This window comes from Hypanus sabinus, chromosome 14 (genome assembly GCF_030144855.1).
Source record: "Hypanus sabinus isolate sHypSab1 chromosome 14, sHypSab1.hap1, whole genome shotgun sequence".
NCBI classification, from domain to species: domain Eukaryota; kingdom Metazoa; phylum Chordata; class Chondrichthyes; order Myliobatiformes; family Dasyatidae; genus Hypanus; species Hypanus sabinus.
The window spans coordinates 5,011,195-5,032,460 of NC_082719.1; the positions used below are offsets into that span (position 1 = coordinate 5,011,195).

Here is a 21,266-nt window from a genome sequence, read left to right on the forward strand (position 1 = left end):
GTTCAGTCGGGAAGGCGGTCTCAGGGGTCGTGTGCCCGGAGTTTAACCATTGCTCCAGCCTCCCAAACAGGAGTCTGTGTAAATTATACCGTGCCAGCGATGTCCATCGTAGAGATGGGATGCATAAACAGCAAGAACTGCAAGTCTCTGGGAAAGGAGGTACACTATACATCTTTAAGCATTTCATAGGTTTCAAAACCTTTTCAATGCCACGGGTAACCCTTTGCGTTTTCTGTTAAAACAAACACATCTTCCTCGAAGAAACACACCAACTGAAAATATTTTCCCAATTAAAATTAATGCATATTTCCAGCGTGTTTTCCCCACTAAGGTTTGAATACAACCCGGGAAATAGTTTTTGCATTGTCTCCGTCTCCAGTGCTGATACAGTAACAATGAAAGACCTTTATTCCACGCTGCCGGTACTGGGTTTCGCGGATGGCTTGCCTCACTGGGGAGTATGGTCATCCTGCCTGCTTCCCACCAAAGTAACTGGCTGCCGAAGAGAATGAGAAGAGTGAAGTCCACCCACTGCTATCCAAAACGGAATTTTGGCCTGTATCTGATAACATTCACATACTTCCTGCTGGCCTTTACAGGAGGAGGAGATTTCGGAGCGTTGGGTGGCGCTTTCTTCTCTGGAATCTTTCCAGTAATTTTGAAAGTCTTTTCTTTTTCAGACTGCTTGAACCTTGGAAGGAAATGTGTCGAAATGTGTTGAGGTTTCACCCGAGGGCTATTCCCCTTTTTAACTTTGCCACACTTATTCAAAGCCACGTACCACTCGCGGCTACCGTTCTCGCTTTTATACGTGGCCGAAGCATAAGTGTTGTAGCTGTTCTCCTGATATCGCTCCTTGAAATTGCAATCCGCTGTAAACTTCGTCTATAAAAGCAAAAGCGAAAACAAAATTAGCCTTTGTTTTTATGAAAATATCTCAATAACTTACAAAACATATAAGTACAGCACAGATGTGAGCCTTTGAGTTTCTACAGTCTATGCCGTTACTTATGCTCCGTGCAGTAATCTCACCTCGCTTTACCACTTTATCTTTCGATTCCTTTCTCACTAACGTGTTTAACTAGCTTGTCCGCAAATGTATATTTAAGGGCAAACTGACCTGTCGTAAATTGTTACGCTAACAATTAAAAATAAAAGTGCTGGAAATACTCGATAAGCAAGTCAGCACCTGTAGACAGAGAAACACATGGAAACACATGAAAACCCGCAGACGCAACAGCAATTAGCTAATGACAATTGACTGCCTTGTAATGTGCCTGTCAAAAGATTATGAAGGACAAGATCTTCGAACACATGCCGATTACGGAAAAATGATAACAGGGATTCGGAAGTTGAAAACCTTCATAGATGGAAAATGAAGTCGTGGCAACCTCATATTTTTCAAGATATACAAGTCTTTAAGAGTATTTAATGTAGATATAGTTTTGATCAAATGTCACAGATGTGAAAATATACATCTGGCAGTAGCCTTAGAAAATTGACACAGTAGCGGTAGCTTTGCCTTTCTGTAACCTTAGAACAATTTAATAGATATCAGAAATTGTATCTTTATGAGGTCCTCGTGCACCTGTCCCAGTCTTCTTTAGAAGCTCTTTGTAATAATATGACAGAAGTCAATTTCCAGAAGCTAATTAATCAATTAATGACAACTATTGTCTGCCTATTTCCAGTGGTGGCATTCAATTTGAAAAATACATATTTTTTTGGAATTTTGATGGAAAAATAGCAGTTTAGTTTTAAGCTTGTAGGTCAAAATCAGAAAGGGAAGTTATCTTAAACTTCTATATGAAATTATTATTCCGCGATACGTTCCATTTCCACGCCCGAGGCAGTCAAAAAATGCAATTAATGCACAGTGAATATTACAGCGTTTCAAAATGTGTCAAATCCTCCAGAGGAATTAAAAGAAAATCTCTTCTCTGTGGCGGTTGATAATTGCTAGGACACGTAAATGCTGGAATACAATATCCCAGGAACCCACTTACCGATTTAATTACGTTGCCATCTGTATTTTGCAAAAAAAAAGGGGACATGTCAGACGACCAGTCAAGATAAGGGAGCGAAGAACTGGAGCAGCGTTACAACTTCATATGCGAATCGTTTAGCGGGATTGCAGAATTAGTTGTATCATTGACTTTTATCTCGTTTCAGCTGAAAGTGGGCCGATTGAATTCTACAAAGACCCAAGATGACTGACGGGCGAAACATTAACACTGTTCTTGCAAAACTTACTAAGCAATCACAAAACTTCACCCAAGCATGACCAGTAAGCAGTCGCGAGTCATTTACTATTGTTTGCATTAGTAGCACCAACAGAAGGCAATTTAGGTCAAATGTCAAGTTGCATGCTTAGAATCCGCGACAGATTCGAATGGTTTAATTTCGTTAGGAGCCTTGACAATGTTGTACAAACTAGTAAATACATTGGATCATTATCTGGATAACACTCTGCAAAGTGACCCAAAGCTATATGAAAATAAATCTCTCGTAATTTAAATTCAAGGCTTAATCTACGCGCGGCAATGGAAAAAAGTTGGTAAAATATGTACAACAAATCCTATTTATGTTGTATAACTCGGAAGCGACCCATCAGATCTGTGAATGTACAATACAATTTCATCCAGTGCCTTTCAACATAGTTGAGATTAAAATGCAATGTGGACAAAGAATTGTTGAAATTACTTGGTAATATTTTAAAAGACGTTAATGCGGTGGCAGGACAATTTCACGATTTAAATAGAATTTAACTGCAAGCGTTCGAGAGGTTTTTATAAATGTAAGCTTTGCTTTCAAATCGAATATTTCTTGATGCCCTATGCAATCAGATATTTTTCTCTGTTTCTACAGTGACCGACTCTATCTGCTTCTCCTACGTATGGAGAAAACTAGTCAGTCTTTAACGAATTAGATTTGAGCTTTAGCATCGAGTTGATCACAGTACCAGAAAGAAAACTTAACAGTTGGTGTGGAAGCAGCGGGGGAAGTTCATGCTTTCAGAAGCTTGCGTGCATCAGATCTTGGTCTTACAACAGAGTAAAATATAACAATATGGAATACAACAGTACCCAGGGAATGATTTGGCAGCGGTCAGCAGAGATGATCTCAATTTAGTTACTACGTTTGATTTATCATGGTCTGCACGAAACTTTGTGGAAGTAATGGGCATCAAAGAGATCCTTCTCAACTTTCAGTCAGTTTCTCGACATAACCTAAGTTTCGTTTTAAGCAACTCATTGAAAAGAGAACGGCTGCAGGCATTTCACGGGTTTGTAAAATTCATATCCGACATGTACACTCGCACAGTGCACGGGGATTTGAGGAATAATCTATTTTCAAGCCCTGTGCAAATTTAAATGGTTGCGACCTCATATAATACTCACCGTTGCGTGGAGTTTCCCTTTCTTACTCATCGCTAAAAAACGGTTGCTAAAAATCCCACGGATTCCCACTATTCCCTGAGACACGGCGAATATTTCCAAAATACCTGGAAGTGAAATATCCACAGGAAAGATATTTTAATGCCGGGTTTCTAAAACTTACTTACCGGCTGCTGCTAGAAGACTAACAGCAATCTTCCTCTGTTTAAAGCTCTTTTCAACGCTCACCTACTGATGACGGGAAGCCCGTTACAACTAGCAGGTCTGTAACTATTTGATCTTGTAAAATACGAAAATCGCGCTGTATAACATGCTGCCTTTTTATTCCTTACACGAATTATACTGTGGCTTTGATATGGTGACACTGCAGATCGCAGATCCTCGCAGCCTTTAAAATGCAGAGCTCTCGCGCAGAAAGTTCTGAACAATTACGACTGTCCTATGATTTCTGCTTCTTGACGTTTTCAAGAGTTCATAAATTCTGATTTGTATTATTTCCAGGTATTAACTGGCCAAATCGACCACACCAAGTTCTAACGCAATCTCTCCAAGCACTCAATTCCCTTTAGCCTGCACCTGTTAACAACATACTTAGCGGCTTAACATGACCACGGCGAATCGCGAGCCAGACAACCTGTCCCCGGAACTACTAATCACAAAATCGATCTTTATAACAAAAATAGCTTTTCAAACATGCACCATTTCCAGTTAAGTGGAGATAGAATAATAGCAATAGGGTTACGTTCTTTGTACGTTGCATATATTTCCTTAACCTTTCACTGTTAAAACAAACAAAATTGTGTCGACGTTTATTTAATACATAAGTCATACAGTTGGTGGAGATTAAAATATTTAGCCTATTACTTTACATAAACAAGTGTATCAACTCTTACATTTATACACCCTATCGTGACCTCCAAAACGCGCAGTATTTTAGTGGTCGAAACAATTTACTTGCAATACGAGCAATCATGCAAAGAGATTGGCAGCGAAAAGTTATTGTGAAACACGATGCACATGCGTAATTTCTATGAGATTTCCTCATAGAAAATTGCAATCCATAGAGCATATTGCGTTATTTACGATTGTAGGTAATAGGGTCTGCTATTGTCACGTGAGCTTATTTAGAACAAACACTTACTGAACAGATTGGCTTCATGCGAGCCACTGACTTTGCCATCAGGCTGAATCTGTAAATGAAAACCAATTCCAACTCTACAATAGAGTCTTCCAGTGCGCGGCCCAGACCTATTCCATTGGTACACGTTCCTTAGTGACCTGCGGCTCTGCATGGCTGAAGAGCTCCCGTTTGCAGTGCCCTGGAGTGATTCTGCGGACACTACCTGCTCGACGTGGCCCCAGGCGAAGCGGACAACATGATTCACAAAGAGGAGGAGGAACTGAAGGCGCATTCTTCCAGCAGATTTCTCCGAGTGCTCGCTGCTAGGACAATGCCCGCATTTTGCTGATCCCTTGCTCCACGCACTGCCGCCGGTTTGTGGCGTGTTCGCCAGGCATTTCCATGCAAAAGCTACTGCTGGCACGGGGATATTTATAACACAAATGATCTCACTGCGAGATGCCTGCCTGTGATCTGAACGACGGGTCCTCATCCTGCAGCGTCCGGAGAATGGGCATGGTCGCGTCTAATACAAAATGTAGAGAGTACTCGTTAAGAGAAAAGTGCCATCAATAATATCAAAAATGCCAGGACACCATCTGCACAGACTTCACGCACGACGAGGCTAATTTTAATCGTGATTGAAACCTACAAATAATTCATAACAACCAGCAAAGTGTCCCAAAGGGGACACCCGAATGAGTCACTTCGTGCCGAAACTCCGGGCTACAACGAACTAATGGTTCTTAACCAAGGACCGCAATGATCTTTCATGACCCAGTCGCTCCCCAGAGACTGCAGCCTGATTTATAAGTGGCCACAGAGCGCAGTATGAAATAAAAAGACAACTTTACTCAGTGGATCGATATCGACAAGTTTGCTATACGCAGGTTTGTATCACATAACCGAATAGTTTAAATAAAGCAGTTACAGGTTAACAAAAAGTTTAGTTTGGGCTTAAATACTCGACATTGTAGCCCCTGTGACAAGTAAAGTGTAAGGATAAAGTTATAGTCAGTTCATTTGATATATAGTTATTAAGCAGTATCTGTGAAATCGGTTGACATTTTATAATAAAATATTCTTTACATTTTCCAGTGTTTGCAAGATTATTAACAGTAATGTGAAATCGATCACATTCGGCCTACTAACGGGAACATGCGGACTCTTAAGAGCACACCTAGATTCCATCGTGGGAACATTACCATTTCTTTAGCGGGTGAATCAGATTTGGTTCCAACTCGAATCAAAAGAGCTTTAGGCGTGTCCTTAAAAATATTTGGCCTTTATTACCTTCCTGGAAACAGATCGATCGGCTCAACTTTGTGCCTAAATCTGTTTGGAGAAGTCCTAGCAGTAATCTGGATTTGGCTTTACACTAAAATCAAAACCGACAAGCCATCTCAACTAGGACTTAAGGTTGTTGGTACGAGTGGGGGAGTGGGGTGAATGTGAGAACACACGCATACTCAAAGAACATACGCACACAAGCGGAGAACCAAAGCCTGCTGTTGGGCTGTGAATTACTACATGAACAACGGTAGATAAAATGAGAAGTTGCAGCGTTTACTTAAAAAAAATTAGTTGATAGTAAACTCAAATTAACTTTTCTTTAGTAATCCGAGTGATCTACGCGCCATCACTTGGCATCCCAAGTGCATCCCGGTTCAGTGATATTCCCAAAAAACAGATCATGCAATGATCTACAAGTATCTCAGATGATAAAAAAAAAATCACTGCCCATCGTGACTTTCATTGAATGTTTTTGATCTGATTGTAATTTTTTGGACCGTTCACTTTAACATTTTGTCAGAAATGTAACTTGAGGTTTCTGCTTACTTCAGAGGCAGTTTAACATCCGATCTAAAAAAAATCAAAGAGAACGATAATGAAACACAACATTCATCAAGTAACCCAAGAAAGCAACATTTCCTATATTGTCTTTTTCTTCCCAGTTTAACCACACATCTTCCCCGCCTTCTTGTGTCTTTAAAATCTCGTTTAAAACTAACCCTGATCAACTTTTCATTAACAACAAAATGGAATCATTTGGATAACGTATGACATGTACTTCAAGTCCCATTTGTCCTGGATTTTAACTGGACGTTATGTGTTAATTTAAATAAGCCACATCGACTGCTAAAAAATTTAAATACCGTTCATTCACAATATTTCATTGAAAACAGATTCAACATGTTATTTAAAATGCATATGCAAACTGGATTGGATTTTAAAGGAGTGTTTTAATACAGACTATTGAATAACTTTCAATTTTCGACCTGTTGAAATATATAAAACAATGAGGTCATTACAACCCGAAAAATATTAAAGGAAAATTAGGACAAATTTAGCTTTTTTTGTTGAATGGAGCCCATACAGATCAGAAAAAAAGCAACTACCTTGAAAAATATGTTCATCTCTTCATGCAAAGATTGTGCCCAACATGTTGCTATGGTTTTCGCTTCTCATTCAATTTGATATTGTCTGAATATGTGTAACTATAGATACATATTCCAAAAAGACTGCCTAATTCATCAAGTTAAAACAACACTTTTGTACACCTGACCATTATTGCCAATGGAAACCAAAATGATCAGTTAAAGTACTTTGTCTTCTGCCTGAGTTATGAAGCTCAAGCATTTCCACCCAGTAACAAGTATGAGCTAAATGCAGAGCAGACCATTTCTAGCACAAAGGTGACAGTCTTGTTTAAAGCAACATAAAAATGGTGAGTGTGGTGGGTGTGCAAAGCACATGGGCCTTGCAATATTTCAAATAACTTCAAAGGACCAATAGAATTTGAAGAGTTTCAAAAGAATTATAGGCATCTCCTTTTATATCAACAAATATATTAGAAAAAAGGCTGCGTCTGAAAAAGGTGAGAGGATGCTTTGTGGCTAGTTGTGTAGCTTATTCACCAAAACATTTGAGTGTAATCACCAATGCTCTCTCTATTTTTTTTACAGTTGCAGGGACCAGCCATTTCTCTGATAGGAATTACATGGTCTGAAAAATGTTTTATTTTGTAATATGTATACTATGAATATTTAGAATGACAACTTAAAATCCCATTTTATTTATTAATTGAAGGGTAAAATGAAATCAATACAACAAAGAAAATCTTTTACGTTTCATAAACTTTTTCTAGCTGCATCTAATTCCAGCTATATGCCGTAAACGCTATGTGTGAATATGTGCAGGAGCATTTCAGTTACTGTGCATCAGTGAGACAGTAGTAATCACTATTTCATCTTTAGATTCATGTTTCTTTTGTTAGTGGCTACTGTTAAAGAAAGAAAGAATTTGTCTCTTTGTGCTGATTACAGGCCATTCTACTGCCAATTAATTATTTTTGATGTCTCAAATTGGGAGATGATAGTAACAGAATACAAATGATATGTTTTGAATTGCCCCCAACTCACATATCTGTGCATGTGTGCCTTTCACTGAGCATTCTTAAAATCTAGTTTCATACCACACTGGACAGAGAGATCAGATGTATCAAATTAGGAGAATGCTCCACCAAATAACCGAGGGATCTCTCACCATTTAATTCCACTGGATTCCAGAGTCACATTGGCTTTCAGCTTAGATTTATTCACTTTTGTATTGCTTTACTGTCAAAGTTGCAGACAAAAAGTGGCATAGTAATTGCATAGCAAACCCCTGTCTTTCAGTAGTAAAGCTTTTATTTTTGGGTCTGGATGGCAAAATTGTCAAATCATGATATGGAACATCATTCTTCTGTCTTACCCTTCTCAGTGTTGTCATACTGCTTAGTTATTCTCATCAAGAAAAAGTGCTAAGAGAAATGCTGGTCAGTGGCTACTTGCACTCTACTCAATATTGGACCATGTCATACTGCACCATTCCAGAGTGAATTAGTTTCAATAATAGTTATTCATACTTCATTTTCTACTGAACGTTTCTTTCCTTTAGAGACTTAAAAAAAAGTTGGCAATCCTTAGTTAAATTCACAAAATTCTACTTTCCCAACTTTCGTATCCATTGAATAAACAACCGGGTATCTGCTCTGTCAGCCCTCCAAACATTATACTTTGTGAATCATTTCCATTTAGGAAACATTATCTATTCACCTTTTTGTGTTTCCAAAACATTAGTCACTGCCTATTACCTTAAAGCCAGCTGCAAAATTCTCTAGGGCTATTGACAGGTTAGCTAACTGCACCTGTTGTCTGATTATTGACTTACACATGTCCATCAAAATATTGACTGGTGACACAATGATGTCAATATATCAATCCCAAAGGATGTCTTATCAGTAATTCAAATGATCAAACACCTGCTCGGTTATGATGACATACAAATGGCAGGGTATTGACTTCTGAAGTAAGATGTCCAGCAGAAAACCCTAGGGTCCTTGCTACTGACAGATGCTTAAAGAACATCTGTTAGTAGATGATTGACGCCCAAATTTATAAAAATATAAAGTATCAGATCTGGTCAATAACTTGTCTTTGTCATATAATTGATTCAGTAAATCAACCTTGCATTTTTATGAAAGTTTGTTCAGGTCAGAATATGGGAAACTGATAACTGATAAAAGATAAATAAAATGCATCATTAACTCCATTTATGAAAATACAAATAATATTGCATTAGTTTGAGAGTGTTAAGGGAAATCAATCACAAAGACAACTTGTGCATCATTTTAAACTATCAATATCTTAATCATGTGAAATATGAACCTGAAACAAGCATAATAGAAGTTCAATTGGACAGCTCAAATAACACAAAACATCAAATAAAAACATAAGTATTGATCTTATTATCTGATAGCTGTATTAAATTCATTCACAAATATTGTTTTACCTACTACTAAAAATAGCAGAAGTTAAAGAACTTGTGATTATCAGTTTGAATTATTTAAGTTAACCTTAGAAATTAATTCTGTGTAAGATTAATAACATTGCTTAAGAACAAAATTTTAAAAAATCATGAAATAAAATGGAAGTTATTTATAGCATTATATGCTAAAGTATTTTGAGGTAAATAGATTCCGTAAAATGGTAATTTTGATGTCATGTCTTACTGGGAGTCAGAAACTAAATAACAAGTAAATTGGATATCAAGTATGGCCCACATGTGCACATAATGATCATGCCTGTCAAATACATATATGGCAAATTAATATTTGACAAGATTGACAAAGATGAGTTAATTATGGGAACAGAGGTGGACCTTTCAATCCCTTATATGATTTCTGCAATTCAATTAGAACATGATTAATGTGCATTTTTGTTTTAGTTATCTGCTTTTCAAACTCTGTAGCATTTGACACTCTGCCTAATAAGAAAATCAACCAGTTTTCAAGTCATTAATTGGCTTTTCTTCTTATTCCATTTTCTTCTTTGAAGGAATCTTTTCCAACTTCATGATCAAGCAGCCAAGTCAATTTTATGCCCCAGTCCTTTGTTATGAATAACAACACTAGGAAATAATTTCCCTCCAACTCTCTTTCAGTTTTTTTTAAATTGACTTGTTCATTGAACTTCTAAACTCAAAGGTACACAAGCCCAGTCTGTACAGCCTTTCCTCACTGTTCAACCCTTTTAGCTCATGAATTGATTTGGTTAATCTCAGTTTGCACTGAGTACAAAAACAACATAACTCCTAAAGCCGAGTTAGCAGAAATAGCAGGTAACAAGAACTCTGATATATTTGTACCATAACTGCTTTTTTTGATGGAGATATCAGCATGTCCTGACATAATTGTTGACATTATCCTGACCTACCTCAGGGTTTCTGTATCACTATAAAGGTCCAGAAGTGAAAACATAATAGATTGCAGATGCTGGAGTCTGGAACAACAAACAATCTGCTGCAGAACTCAGTGGGTTGTGCAGCATCTGTGGGGAGAAGTACAAAGTGTAGATCTTCTCCAGCCCTTGAACTTTCCCACCCACGTGGGTTCACCTATCACCTTCCAGCTAGCCTTCTTCCCCTTCCCCCTACCTTTTTATTCAGGCATCTCCCCCCTTCCCGAAGAAGGGTCTCAGCACAAAATGTTGACTATTCATTTCCATAGATGCTGCCTTACCTGCTGAGTTCCTCCAGCATTTTTTATGTGTTGCTTTAGATCTGTCAATGTTTTGGTTCAAGCAAGTTTTTAACCCAAAATTCCTTTCCCTTCCTTTGACAATTCCTTTCCCTTCACAGATTCTGTTTGACCCACTGAACTCCTCTGGCAGATGGTTTGTTGCTCAAAACTATTACTGAGAAATTCCTGACTTAATTCTGCCAATAACTTACAATGCTTTACAGTTTATGTGACCCTGGTTGATTTCTCGGTGCTGCTTGCAAGAAGTTTGTACATTCTCCCACGAGCACATAGGCTTTTGATTGGACCACATAGGATTCCTCCTGGAGCTCCAGCTTTCTTCCACACTCTAAAGAGATTCCGGTTGGTAGGCTGACCTGTGATTAGGTGAGGTTTAAAGTGGGGTGTTGCTGGCAGCACAGCTTGAGGGGCCAGGAAGTAATTGTCTAATCTTCTTCATTTAGGTCCACAATTTTGGATGTAACCCTCACATACATTGCTAAATCAGCTTGTAAATTCTGAACAGATGTACCTGAACTGACCATATGCCAGATCCCAATTAATGTAGGAATCTAGCAACAGAGCTATGTCATTCATCCTCTGCATTTCAGAAGGTCATGGCTGACCTGTGACCCATTTCCATTTATCCATCCCTTCCCCATATCTCTTAACAGATGCAATTAAGAGAAATCTATGAACTCAGACTTAAAGTGAACAATTATCCAAGCATTATTTGGCATTTATGAAAGACAGCTTCAAATCTCTAATAGATTTTTTCTTGTCTTCATTCCTGAAAGTCCTGTTTCTCATTTTTATTTCATCCCCCAATTCCAGAATCACTGAACTGATGTAATAGCTTCTTACTCTAGACATCCCTTTTACTATTACAAAAACAGCAATCAAATCACATGTCAAACTGTTAAGGAAATGCTATGGTAATCTGAACAATTATATTTCACAATTTAATTCATGGAGTCGGGTTTAATTTCAGCAAATATACATTGCCCTCTTTGCAGAGAAAATATGTACTTTGAAAAGGTGCACCTTCCAGATCTGCTCTTGATACTCCATGCATGGTAATAGCATAATGGGGAGACACGGTAGTGTAGTGGTTAGCACAATGTTTTACAGTACAGATGACCCAGGTTCAAATCCCGTCGCTGCCAGTTTCATGAGTTTCATCTTTAATTGAAAGTTATACCAAATGAAAAGATGAAGTGATAACATCCAGTAATGGATAGAATATATATTTCCTGAGAGTTAAGTTATCTGGTCTGAACATGTGTTTCCTCCAGGTGCTCCGGTTTCCTCCCACAGTCCAAAGACATGCTGGTTGGTCACTGAAAATTGTCCTGTGATTAGACTAGGATAGAATCGGGGGATTGTTGGGTGGTGTGGCTCAAAGGGCCATAAGGGCAATTCTGCTCTGTATCGCAATAAGACGTAGGAGTAGAAGTAGTCCATTTGGTGCATTAAGCCTGCTTCACCATTCTATAATGTCATGACTGCACTCAACTCCACCTCCATAATCCTTAATTTCCCTACTATGTAAACATCTATTTAAATGTATCTTGCATATACTTAATGAGGAAACCTCTACTGCTTCCCTTGACTGATAACTACAGATTTTCCAAACTCTGAGAAATGCAATTCCTCCTTATTGTAGTCCTAACTCAACTCCCCAAATTTTAAGGCAACATCTCCTAGCTTCCTCTACTCTCACCTACAAGTGGAAGCAACTTTTCTGCCTCTATCTTATCTATCTCTTTTATAAACTTATATATTTCTATAAGATTCTTTCATTCTTCTGAATTACAGCTAACTCATTCTCTCCTCATGGGCTAATCCCCCTCGTCTCCAGAATCAGCCAGATGAATCTCCTCTGCATCACCTCCAAATGAGACTTGAACTGCACACAGTACTCCAGGTGCAGCCTCACCAGTCCCCTATACAGTTGCAGCATGTCCTTCCTGCTCTTAAATTCAGTTCCTCTAACAATGAAGGCCAATTCCATCTGCTTTCTTGATAACCTGTTGCACATGCAATCTTTTGCAGTTCATGAACAATGATTCCCAAGTCTGTCTGCACAATAGCACGCTATAAGCTATAATCTTTTACCTTTTAAATAATAATCTGATCTTTTATTTTTGCTTCCAAAGAAGATAATCTCACATTTACCAATGTTGTACTCCATCTTCCAGATCCTTGCAAATTGCTTATCTCTGAATCCTCTGCACAATTTGCTTTTCCACTTAATTTAATGTCATCGGCATTCTGTTCCATATCATTAATGTATGTCATGACCAGATACAGACCCAGCACTGACTCCTGTGGCATTCTGCTAGGCACCGATTGCCAACCAGAGACACACCCATTTATCCCATGTCTCTTATTAACATATACGGACTGAATGCCGACTCTTCCGGCATTCAGCTTACAACTGGTTACCAACCAGAGAAACAACCACTTATTACACTTCTCTGCGTCTATTGATTAGCCAGTTCTCATTTTCATTTTTAGAACCTTTTTATTGGTATGTTATCTTCAACAGCTTTAAAATGACACAAAACTTCAACAGATTAATGTGTTTACAATTAATAAAGCTGAGGGAAAAAACTGATTGTAAAATATAAAAATGGGACTTTTTTATATATATAGGAAAAAGAAGGAAAAAAAAGAATCCCACTAACTACAAAAAAGCCCATTAGGAATTAGCCCCCTGGAGCAATACGTTTGACCATCATCTAAATATATAAAACAAAAGAGTTATCAACTGCCATTTCATATTTATATATAAAAAATAAAATTGGAAGGAAACCATATAACTTAATTCAAATTAAATGGTAGTATTTGGCATAAGAATCCCATCTTCTCTCAAAATCAAATTGAGGATCCAAAGTTCTATTTCTAATGTTTTCCAAAGTAAGACATAACATCACTTGAGAAAACCATTCAATTAATGTAGGGGAAGAAATATCTTTCCATATTAATAAAATAGCCCTTCTTGCCCAGTAGTGTAACAAATGCAATTACATGTTGATCTGAAGATGAGATACCCTGAATATGATGAAGAACTATTCAAAATAGAACAGTCAATTTATTAGGTTGTAAATTAATTTTCAATGCTTTAGAGATTGTAGAAAATAAAGATTTCCAAAACGATTTTAATGAAGAACATGACCAGAACATATGTGACAAAGTAGCTACTTCAGTTTTACATCTATCGCAATAGCTATCTATACTAGGAAGTATTTTAGATAGTCTCTACTTTATTAAGTAATAACGGGGTACAATTTTAAATTGAATTAAACAATGGTTGGCACATACAGGAGAAGAATTTACGTTTTTCAAAACTTGAAGCCAGTCTTCATTAATAAAGGTCATATTAAGTTATCTCTCCCAATCTTGTTTAATCTTTAGTGATAGGTTCTCTTTTTGTAACAAAAATAAATTATAAATTCTGCTAATGGAACCTTTCACTAAGGGATTCAATTTCAAAATGGTATCCAACAAATCAGATTCTTGCAAATATGGAAACTTAGGTAAATATTGTTGTAAAAAATGTCTAACCTAAAATATTTCAAAAAATGTGTATGAGGGAGGGAACATTTATTAATTAACTCCTCAAAATTCATCAATTGACCATCACAAAATAAGTCTGTAAAAGAATGGTTTCCTTTATTTTTCCATAGAAGAAACATGGGGTCAGTTGTTGAAGGTTTAAATGAAAAGTTTCAATATAAAAACTAGACAACTTAAATTGTTTAAAATTTTTTAAATTACGAAACTGAACCCAAATCCATAGGGATTGTTTAATAACTGGGCAGAGATTTAAATTTGGAATTTTAGAGAGCTGTAAAGGTAATGGAGCTCCTAAAATTGAAGTTAAATGAAATTGTTTAACAGTTTTTTATTCCAAATCAACCCATAATGGTCTTTGGTTCTTATCAAGCCAATATAACCAAAACATATCATTATATATACTAACATGGACATTTAATGGAAACAATTCACTTTTATTCAAGTTAAGTTTATATCCTGAAAATTTACCAAAATCTTTAAGTGTTTCTAAAAGATTAGGAATTGATTCCTCACGATTTGAAATAAAAACTAAAAGATCTGCATAAAGAGAAATTGAATGTATAGTTTCATTCATAGAGATACCATGAATATTTTTAGCTTCATGTAGTGTTATAGCTAAAGGCTCCAATACAAGATTAAATAATAAAGGAATTAATGGACATCCCTGTCTAGTGCCATGAGAAAGTGAGAAAAAAGAAGACCTGCAGTTATTAGTAATGACCATGACAATAGGGTTCTTACAAATCATTTGAATCCATCTATTGAAATTATTACTAAAACCAAATTTTTCTAATACTTTAAACAAATATCTCTATCAGCTCTATCAAATGCCTTTTCTGCATCGAGAGAGATAACATATTGAGGTTGCTTAGATACTGATGAATATATAATGTTCGTCAATCTCCAAATGTTTGAGAAAGAATAATGGCCTTTAATAAAGCCCATTTGATCCATAGAAATGATTTTATTTAAAAAATTTTCCAAGCGATTAGCCATTATTTTAGAGAGAATTTTTGCATCCACATTTAATAGTGAAATAGGTCTATATGATGAACATTCAACAGGATCTTTATCTTTTTTAAGAATTAAGGAAATAGATGCTTCATAAAAAGAAGAAGGTAAATTACCTTTCTCAAAGGATTCATGAAATATTTCCAAAAGATACGGAGGAAGTACTCTTTCAAATTTTTTGTAAAATCCCACTGAATAACCATCAAGTCCAGGAGCTTTGCCTGATTGCATTGATAAAATAGCTTTCTGGATTTCATGCTCGGTAATTGGAGCATCAAGCATCTGTTGATCTTCAAGAGAAATTCGTGGAAATTTAATCTTATGTAAAAAAGCCTTCATTTTAGAGGAATCCGCAGGAAATTGAGATCTATAAAGATCAGAGTAAAAATCTTGAAAAGTATTACTAATGTTCTCATGATTACTTACTATCCATTATTTTTTACGAATCTTTAAGATTTGTCTTTTAGCTCTAGCTGCTCTTAATTCAGAAGCTAAGAGCTCATTAGTTTTATCCCCAAAGATATAAAATTGACTTTTCAATTTAAGCAAATATCCTTCAATAGGACATGTTAGTAATAAATTATACTGCGATTGTAATTTTACTCTTCTTTTAAATGAAACATTTGGAGAGATTGCATTGATGTTATCTAATTCTTTAATTTGTTTAGAGATTTTATCTATTTCCATTCTTGTTTGTTTCTTCAGTTCAGCTGTATACAAAATAATTTGACTGTGTAGATAAGCTCTTAATGTATCCCAAATTACTAACTTAGAGACGTTTCCTATATTATTAAAGAGCAAAAACTCTTTTATCTGAGCTTCGATAAACTCAACAAATTCTGAACTTTGTAATAAATGTTCTGGAAAATGCCAAAATGGTCTGGAAGAAACAACATCTTTCAGTTCAAATATTAAGTTTAAAGGAGCATGATCAGAAATAGCAATTGCATCATACTCACATTTCTGAACATTGAATAAAAGTCGAGGGTCAACTATAAAATAGTCGATTCTGGAATATTTGTTAAGAACATGTGACAAAAAAGTGTATTCTCTATCACTAGGGTGCATATGCCTCCAGATCTCAATTAAACTATAATCAATTAAAAAGGAATTAATAAGTGATGCAGAACGATTAGGGAGTTGATATTTGGACAATGACTTATCCATTAAAGGATTTAGACAAGTATTAAGATCACCACCCATTATTAACATATATTCATTTAAATCAAGTAATAGAGCAAAAACAGTTTTAAAAATGAGGGATCATCAACATTTGGTCCATAAATATTAACCAAAACCATTTTCCTATTACAAATTAATCCTTAAAAATCTACCATATATCTCAGCTATAATATCCTCCTGATTAAAAGGAATAATGGAATCAATAAAAATAGAGACACCTCTAGTTTTACTCTGGGAATTTGCGTGAAATTGAGGACCCTTCCAGAATTTAAAAAATCAATTTTTATCACATAACCTGATATGCCTCTCTTGAGCAAAGATAATATCAGGCTGGAATCTGTAATAACTTTAAATGTTTTCTTACACTTAATAGGATGATTCCAACCACGAACATTCCAAGTTAAATCATTTAGCTGTTTAGATATTATCATGGAACTTTGTATCTAAAAACAATAGTTAGACACATGTCAGGATAGGGTAGTCGAAAATGGCAGAGAAGAACAACAATAAAAATAATTGGCATATGCTCCAGGATTCCATAATGGGGAAAAAAAAGAAAAAAAATCCCACCCAAACTACAAAGCCCAGAAACAAGTCGATAATAATCGACGCAAGCCCCAGAAAAAGCATATATGCAAATACAAACTCCGCCTACCTAAGTAAAAAAGAGAAAGAAAAAAAATCTGTCTCCCTCTACCGAACATAAAACTCATTACAGTCGACATATATCTCAATATAATTAACTTAGAAGGAAAGTGTTTTCCTTGTAAAAGAAAATGACCTTCAATTGTAACCTTCATAACATTAGATAAGGGAAGAAAAACACATCCAAAACAATTCTTGAAATATTTGTTTAGAAGAAAAACAATCACCATCTTTAAATTGTCCAGTCTATCTTTAAAGCATAAAGAAATCCAAATAATTACTTAAAAAAAACTTTACAAAGGCATACAAAACAAAAAAGAACAACTAATTCATTTAAATGCTGCAGAAAAAAAATCTAAATTTTTCAAACTTATTACAGTCTATCAACAATTCTCCCTCTATGTCTTCTGAAATTGAAGCCATCCAAACCAGCCTTTTTCAGAGATAAAAATGTATTTTAAGGTAAAGACTTCTGTAACCATCAGATCTTTCAATCTCATCACTCCTTATACCGCGAGACAATCAAGTCGTTATAAAGCATTCAAGCTTCAGATTCGTCATTGGATGCATTGGTTAAAGAGTTAATAAAACTCAATGCTTCAATTAGCCAATTTTACATTGTGCTAACACATTACCCCTAACTCCACACATCCTTATCTTTTGGATAGACTTCCATGCAACACCTTATCAAATGTCTTCTTAGAAATCCAACTATACAGCATCCACCTGTTCCCCTTTATCCATTGTGCTTGTATTATCCTCAAAGTTTGTCAAACCAGACCTGCTCTTCTTGAATCCATGCTGTGTCTGCCTGAAAAAAAACAGTTCTGTCCAGATGCCGTGTTATTTCTTTCACAATGATAGCTTCAAGCATTTTCGGCTACAGATAAGCTAAGATAAGCTAACTGGCCTATAGTTGCCTGCCTTTGTTTTAAGCAGTGGAGTGACATTTGCTATCTTTCAATCCCCTTGGCCCAGAAAACTTTGATAAGTTATCACAGGCACATCTACTAAAAATTCCGCTATTCCTTTCAGTGGCTTTGGAAGCATTCCATCAGGACCAGGGTACTTGTCTACCGGTAAGCCCACAAATTTGCTCAGTGTTGTCTCCTTACAGATGTCTTCACTTCCCATCACTTCCGTAACATCTCTGACATTTTAGACATGCCATGTCCTCCACTGTGTAAACCAACACAAAATACTTGTTTAAAGCCTTGGCCATTTCCACATTACCCAATATTAATTCCTTCTTATCTTCAAAGAGACCTATGTTCATTCATTTTATCCACCTTTCTTTAGAACATTGAATATATTACAGGATAGCACAGTACAGGTCATTTAACCCACAATGTGATGACTTATTTTAATCTACTTGAAAATGAATCTAACTCTTCCCTACCAAATGGCCCTCCATTTTTCTTTCATTCATGTGCCTGTCTAAGAGTTTCTTAACTGTCCCTAATGCATCTGCCTCTATCTACCACGATCTCTGAAAGCATGTTCCACTTATACACCACTCTAAGAAAGCTACCTCTGGCATCCCCTATACTCTCTTCTAATCACCTTAAAGTAATGCCCTCTCATATTAGCCATTTCCACCCTGGGGAGAATGTGCTGGCTGTCCACTTTATCTATGCAGCTTGTTGTCTTGTACACCTCTATCGAGTCACCTCTCATCCTCCTTTGCTCCAAGGAGAAAAGCTTTAGCTCACTCAATCTGTCATCATAAGACATGCTCTCTAATCCAGGAAGCACCCTGTTAAATCTCCTGTGCACCGTCTCTAAAGCTTGTGCATCCTGTCTAGAATCAGGTGACAAGAATTGAACAATACCATTCCATGTATAATCAAACCAGAGTTTTATAAAGCTGCAACATTACTTCATGGCTCTTGAATTCATTCCTTCAACTAATGAAGGCCAAAACACCTTACACCTTCCTAACCACTATGTCATCTTGTGAAGCAGCTTTAAGGAATTTATGAATATAGATCTCAAGCCTTCTCTGATCATCCACACTGCTCTATGTCCTGCCACTAACACTGTTCCCAGCCTTCAAGTTCGACTTCCAAAATGTATCACTTCATACTTTTTCAGATTGAAATCCATCTGCCACTTCTCAACCCAGCTCTCTTACTGATCAATGTCCTGGTGTAACCTACAGCAGCTGTTTACACTATCCACAACACCGCCAACTTTTCTATCATCCGCAAACTTACTAACCCACACCTCCACACCAAGAGCAGAGGTCTCAGAAGAGATTCCTGTGGAACATCACTGGTCACCGACCTCCAGGCTGAATACCCTTTATCTATCCTCTGCCCCTGGGGGCAAGTCAATTCTGAGTTTCCCTGGACCCCACGCATTCTGACTTTATGAATGAGCAATCCAAGGAGAACCTTGTCAAAACTAAAATTCATATACACCACATCCACTGCTCTATCTTCAATTTGTTTTGTCACTTCATTGAAGACATGACCTGCCCCTATGGTGTATATTCCTAATTAGACTATGCTTCTCCAAATGCTCAGAAATTCTGTCTCCAATGTTTGCCCACCTCTGATGTAAGTCTCATTGGTGTGTAATTCCCAGGATTATCTCTATTACCTTTCTTGAACAAAGGAATAAAATTTAATACCCTCTAATCTTCTGGTACAATACCTGTGGCCAGTGAGGATGCAAAGATCATCACTGGAGGCACAGCAATCTCCTGTCTTGCTTCCTGTGATAACCTAGGTCTATCCCATCCAGTCCTGGGGATGTCTCTATCCAAATGTTTTTTTTTAATTACAGCATATCTTGTTTCATAACATAAATATGTTTCATCATATTAGCCTGTTTTATGCTGTCAGGGTCCCTCTGAATGGTGAATGCAAAGTATTCATTGAGGACCTCCCCTATCTCCTCCAACTCCAGGCACATTTCTTTTTATCCCTCACTATAATCATTCTCCTGTTCTTCACATGTATGTGGAATGCCTTGGGCATTTCCTAAATCCTACTCACCACAGCCTTCTCATGTCCCCGCTAGCTCCCCTAATTCCCCTGTTAAGCTTCCCCTTATAGTTCTCAACAAGCCTGTCTGATTCTTGCTTCCTAAAAGTTAAGTATGCTTCTTTCTTCCTCTTGACTAGATGTTCCAGATCTGATGTCAGCCATGGTTTCTTCACCCTACCATCATTTGTCTGTCTCAATGGGATAGATCAATCTAGAACCCCATACAAGTGCTTACTAAACAACCTCCACATTTCCACTGTGCATATCCCTGAGTACATCCATTCCAATACACGCTCCCAATATCCTGCCTCCTAGCATCATAATTCATGTTCCCTCAATAAATGCCTTTCCTTACTCTCTGCTTCAATCCCTATCCCTATCAAATGTCAGGAAGCTACAGTCACTGAAATTTTCATCCACCAAGAGATCTTCACCGGATCTAATTCATTCCCTAGTCCTAGGTACGGTATGACCTCACGTCTAGTCAGCTTCTCCACAAGTTGTGTCAGAAATCCTTCAAGGACACATCTGACAAATTCTGCCGCATCTAAACCTTTTGCATTAAGGAGGTGCCAATCAATATTAGGGAGGTTGAAGTCACTCATGACAACAGCTGTTTTTTTTTTTTGCAGCTTTCAAAATCTGCTCACTGATTTGTTCTTCAGTGTCTCTGTTACTTATGGGGAGTCTGTAGAATTCTCCCGATAGAGTGATTATTCCCTTCCTGTTTCTGACTTCAACCCACAATGAATCAAGAGATAATCTCTCCATGACATCCTCACTTTTGGCAGCTGTGATACTACCTCTGATTAGCAAAGCCACTACCCCATCTCTTTTACCTCTCTCTTTGTCCCTTTATAAACCCTTGAACATTTGCAACTATTCCTGTCCTCGTAACAGCCAAGTCTCTGTGATGGCTACAATGTTGTAGTTCCATATACTGATCTGCACTCTGTTCACCACCCTTGTTCCTGATAATTCTCACATTAAAGTAGAAACATTTCAACCCATCCAACTGATTGAAATTATGCCCTACCCACTACCTATCCTTCTTCATTGTTCCTCTATTTATTGCATCTGCATTTACACCGACAGCTCCATCCTCTGATCTATCACTCTGTTTCTGATCTCCCTGCCAAAGTATTTAAACCTTCTCTAACTGCTCTAGCAAATCTGCCCACAAGGATATTGGTCCCCTCAAGTTCAGGTGTAACCTATCCCTTTTGTGCAAATCACACCTTCTTCAGAAGAGTTCCCAAAGTTTCACAAATCTG

The 21,266-nt window shown here is 37.0% G+C and overlaps 1 protein-coding gene and 1 long non-coding RNA gene across 5 annotated transcripts in view; one reads left to right on the forward strand and one right to left on the reverse strand.

The window, feature by feature from the left end:
* Window positions 1–21,266, forward strand: part of LOC132404535 (uncharacterized) — a 79,172-nt gene that overhangs the window by 18,377 nt on the left and 39,529 nt on the right. Inside the window, exon 4 of one of the 4 annotated variants that reach the window (XR_009515557.1) lies at window positions 2,173–4,507. The exons of the other annotated variants lie outside the window; for them this stretch is intronic. This is a non-coding gene — a long non-coding RNA (uncharacterized LOC132404535). Of the gene's footprint in view, window positions 1–2,172; window positions 4,508–21,266 lie in introns of those variants that run through there. 4 annotated transcript variants of the gene reach the window in all.
* Window positions 526–5,598, reverse strand: fgf5 (fibroblast growth factor 5). The gene is made up of 3 exons (XM_059988715.1): window positions 4,540–5,598; window positions 3,402–3,505; window positions 526–885 (listed from the first exon to the last, which is right to left on the reverse strand). The coding sequence occupies exons 1-3, from the start codon at window positions 5,009–5,011 to the stop codon at window positions 535–537; spliced, it is 927 nt and encodes a 308-aa protein (XP_059844698.1). The 5' UTR covers window positions 5,012–5,598; the 3' UTR covers window positions 526–534.

What these genes read in the sequence shown, in the direction of transcription:
- fgf5 (XM_059988715.1), bottom strand. Translation starts at nt 5,011, where the DNA reads ATGAGGACCCGTCGTTCAGATCACAGGCAGGCATCTCGCAGTGAGATC. An exon ending in GCATGAAGCCAATCTGTTCA is followed by an intron (nt 3,506 to 4,539) that starts GTAAGTGTTTGT and finishes TTTCACTTCCAG; the next exon opens with GTATTTTGGAAATATTCGCC. An exon ending in AAGGGAAACTCCACGCAACG is followed by an intron (nt 886 to 3,401) that starts GTGAGTATTATA and finishes TTGCTTTTATAG; the next exon opens with ACGAAGTTTACAGCGGATTG.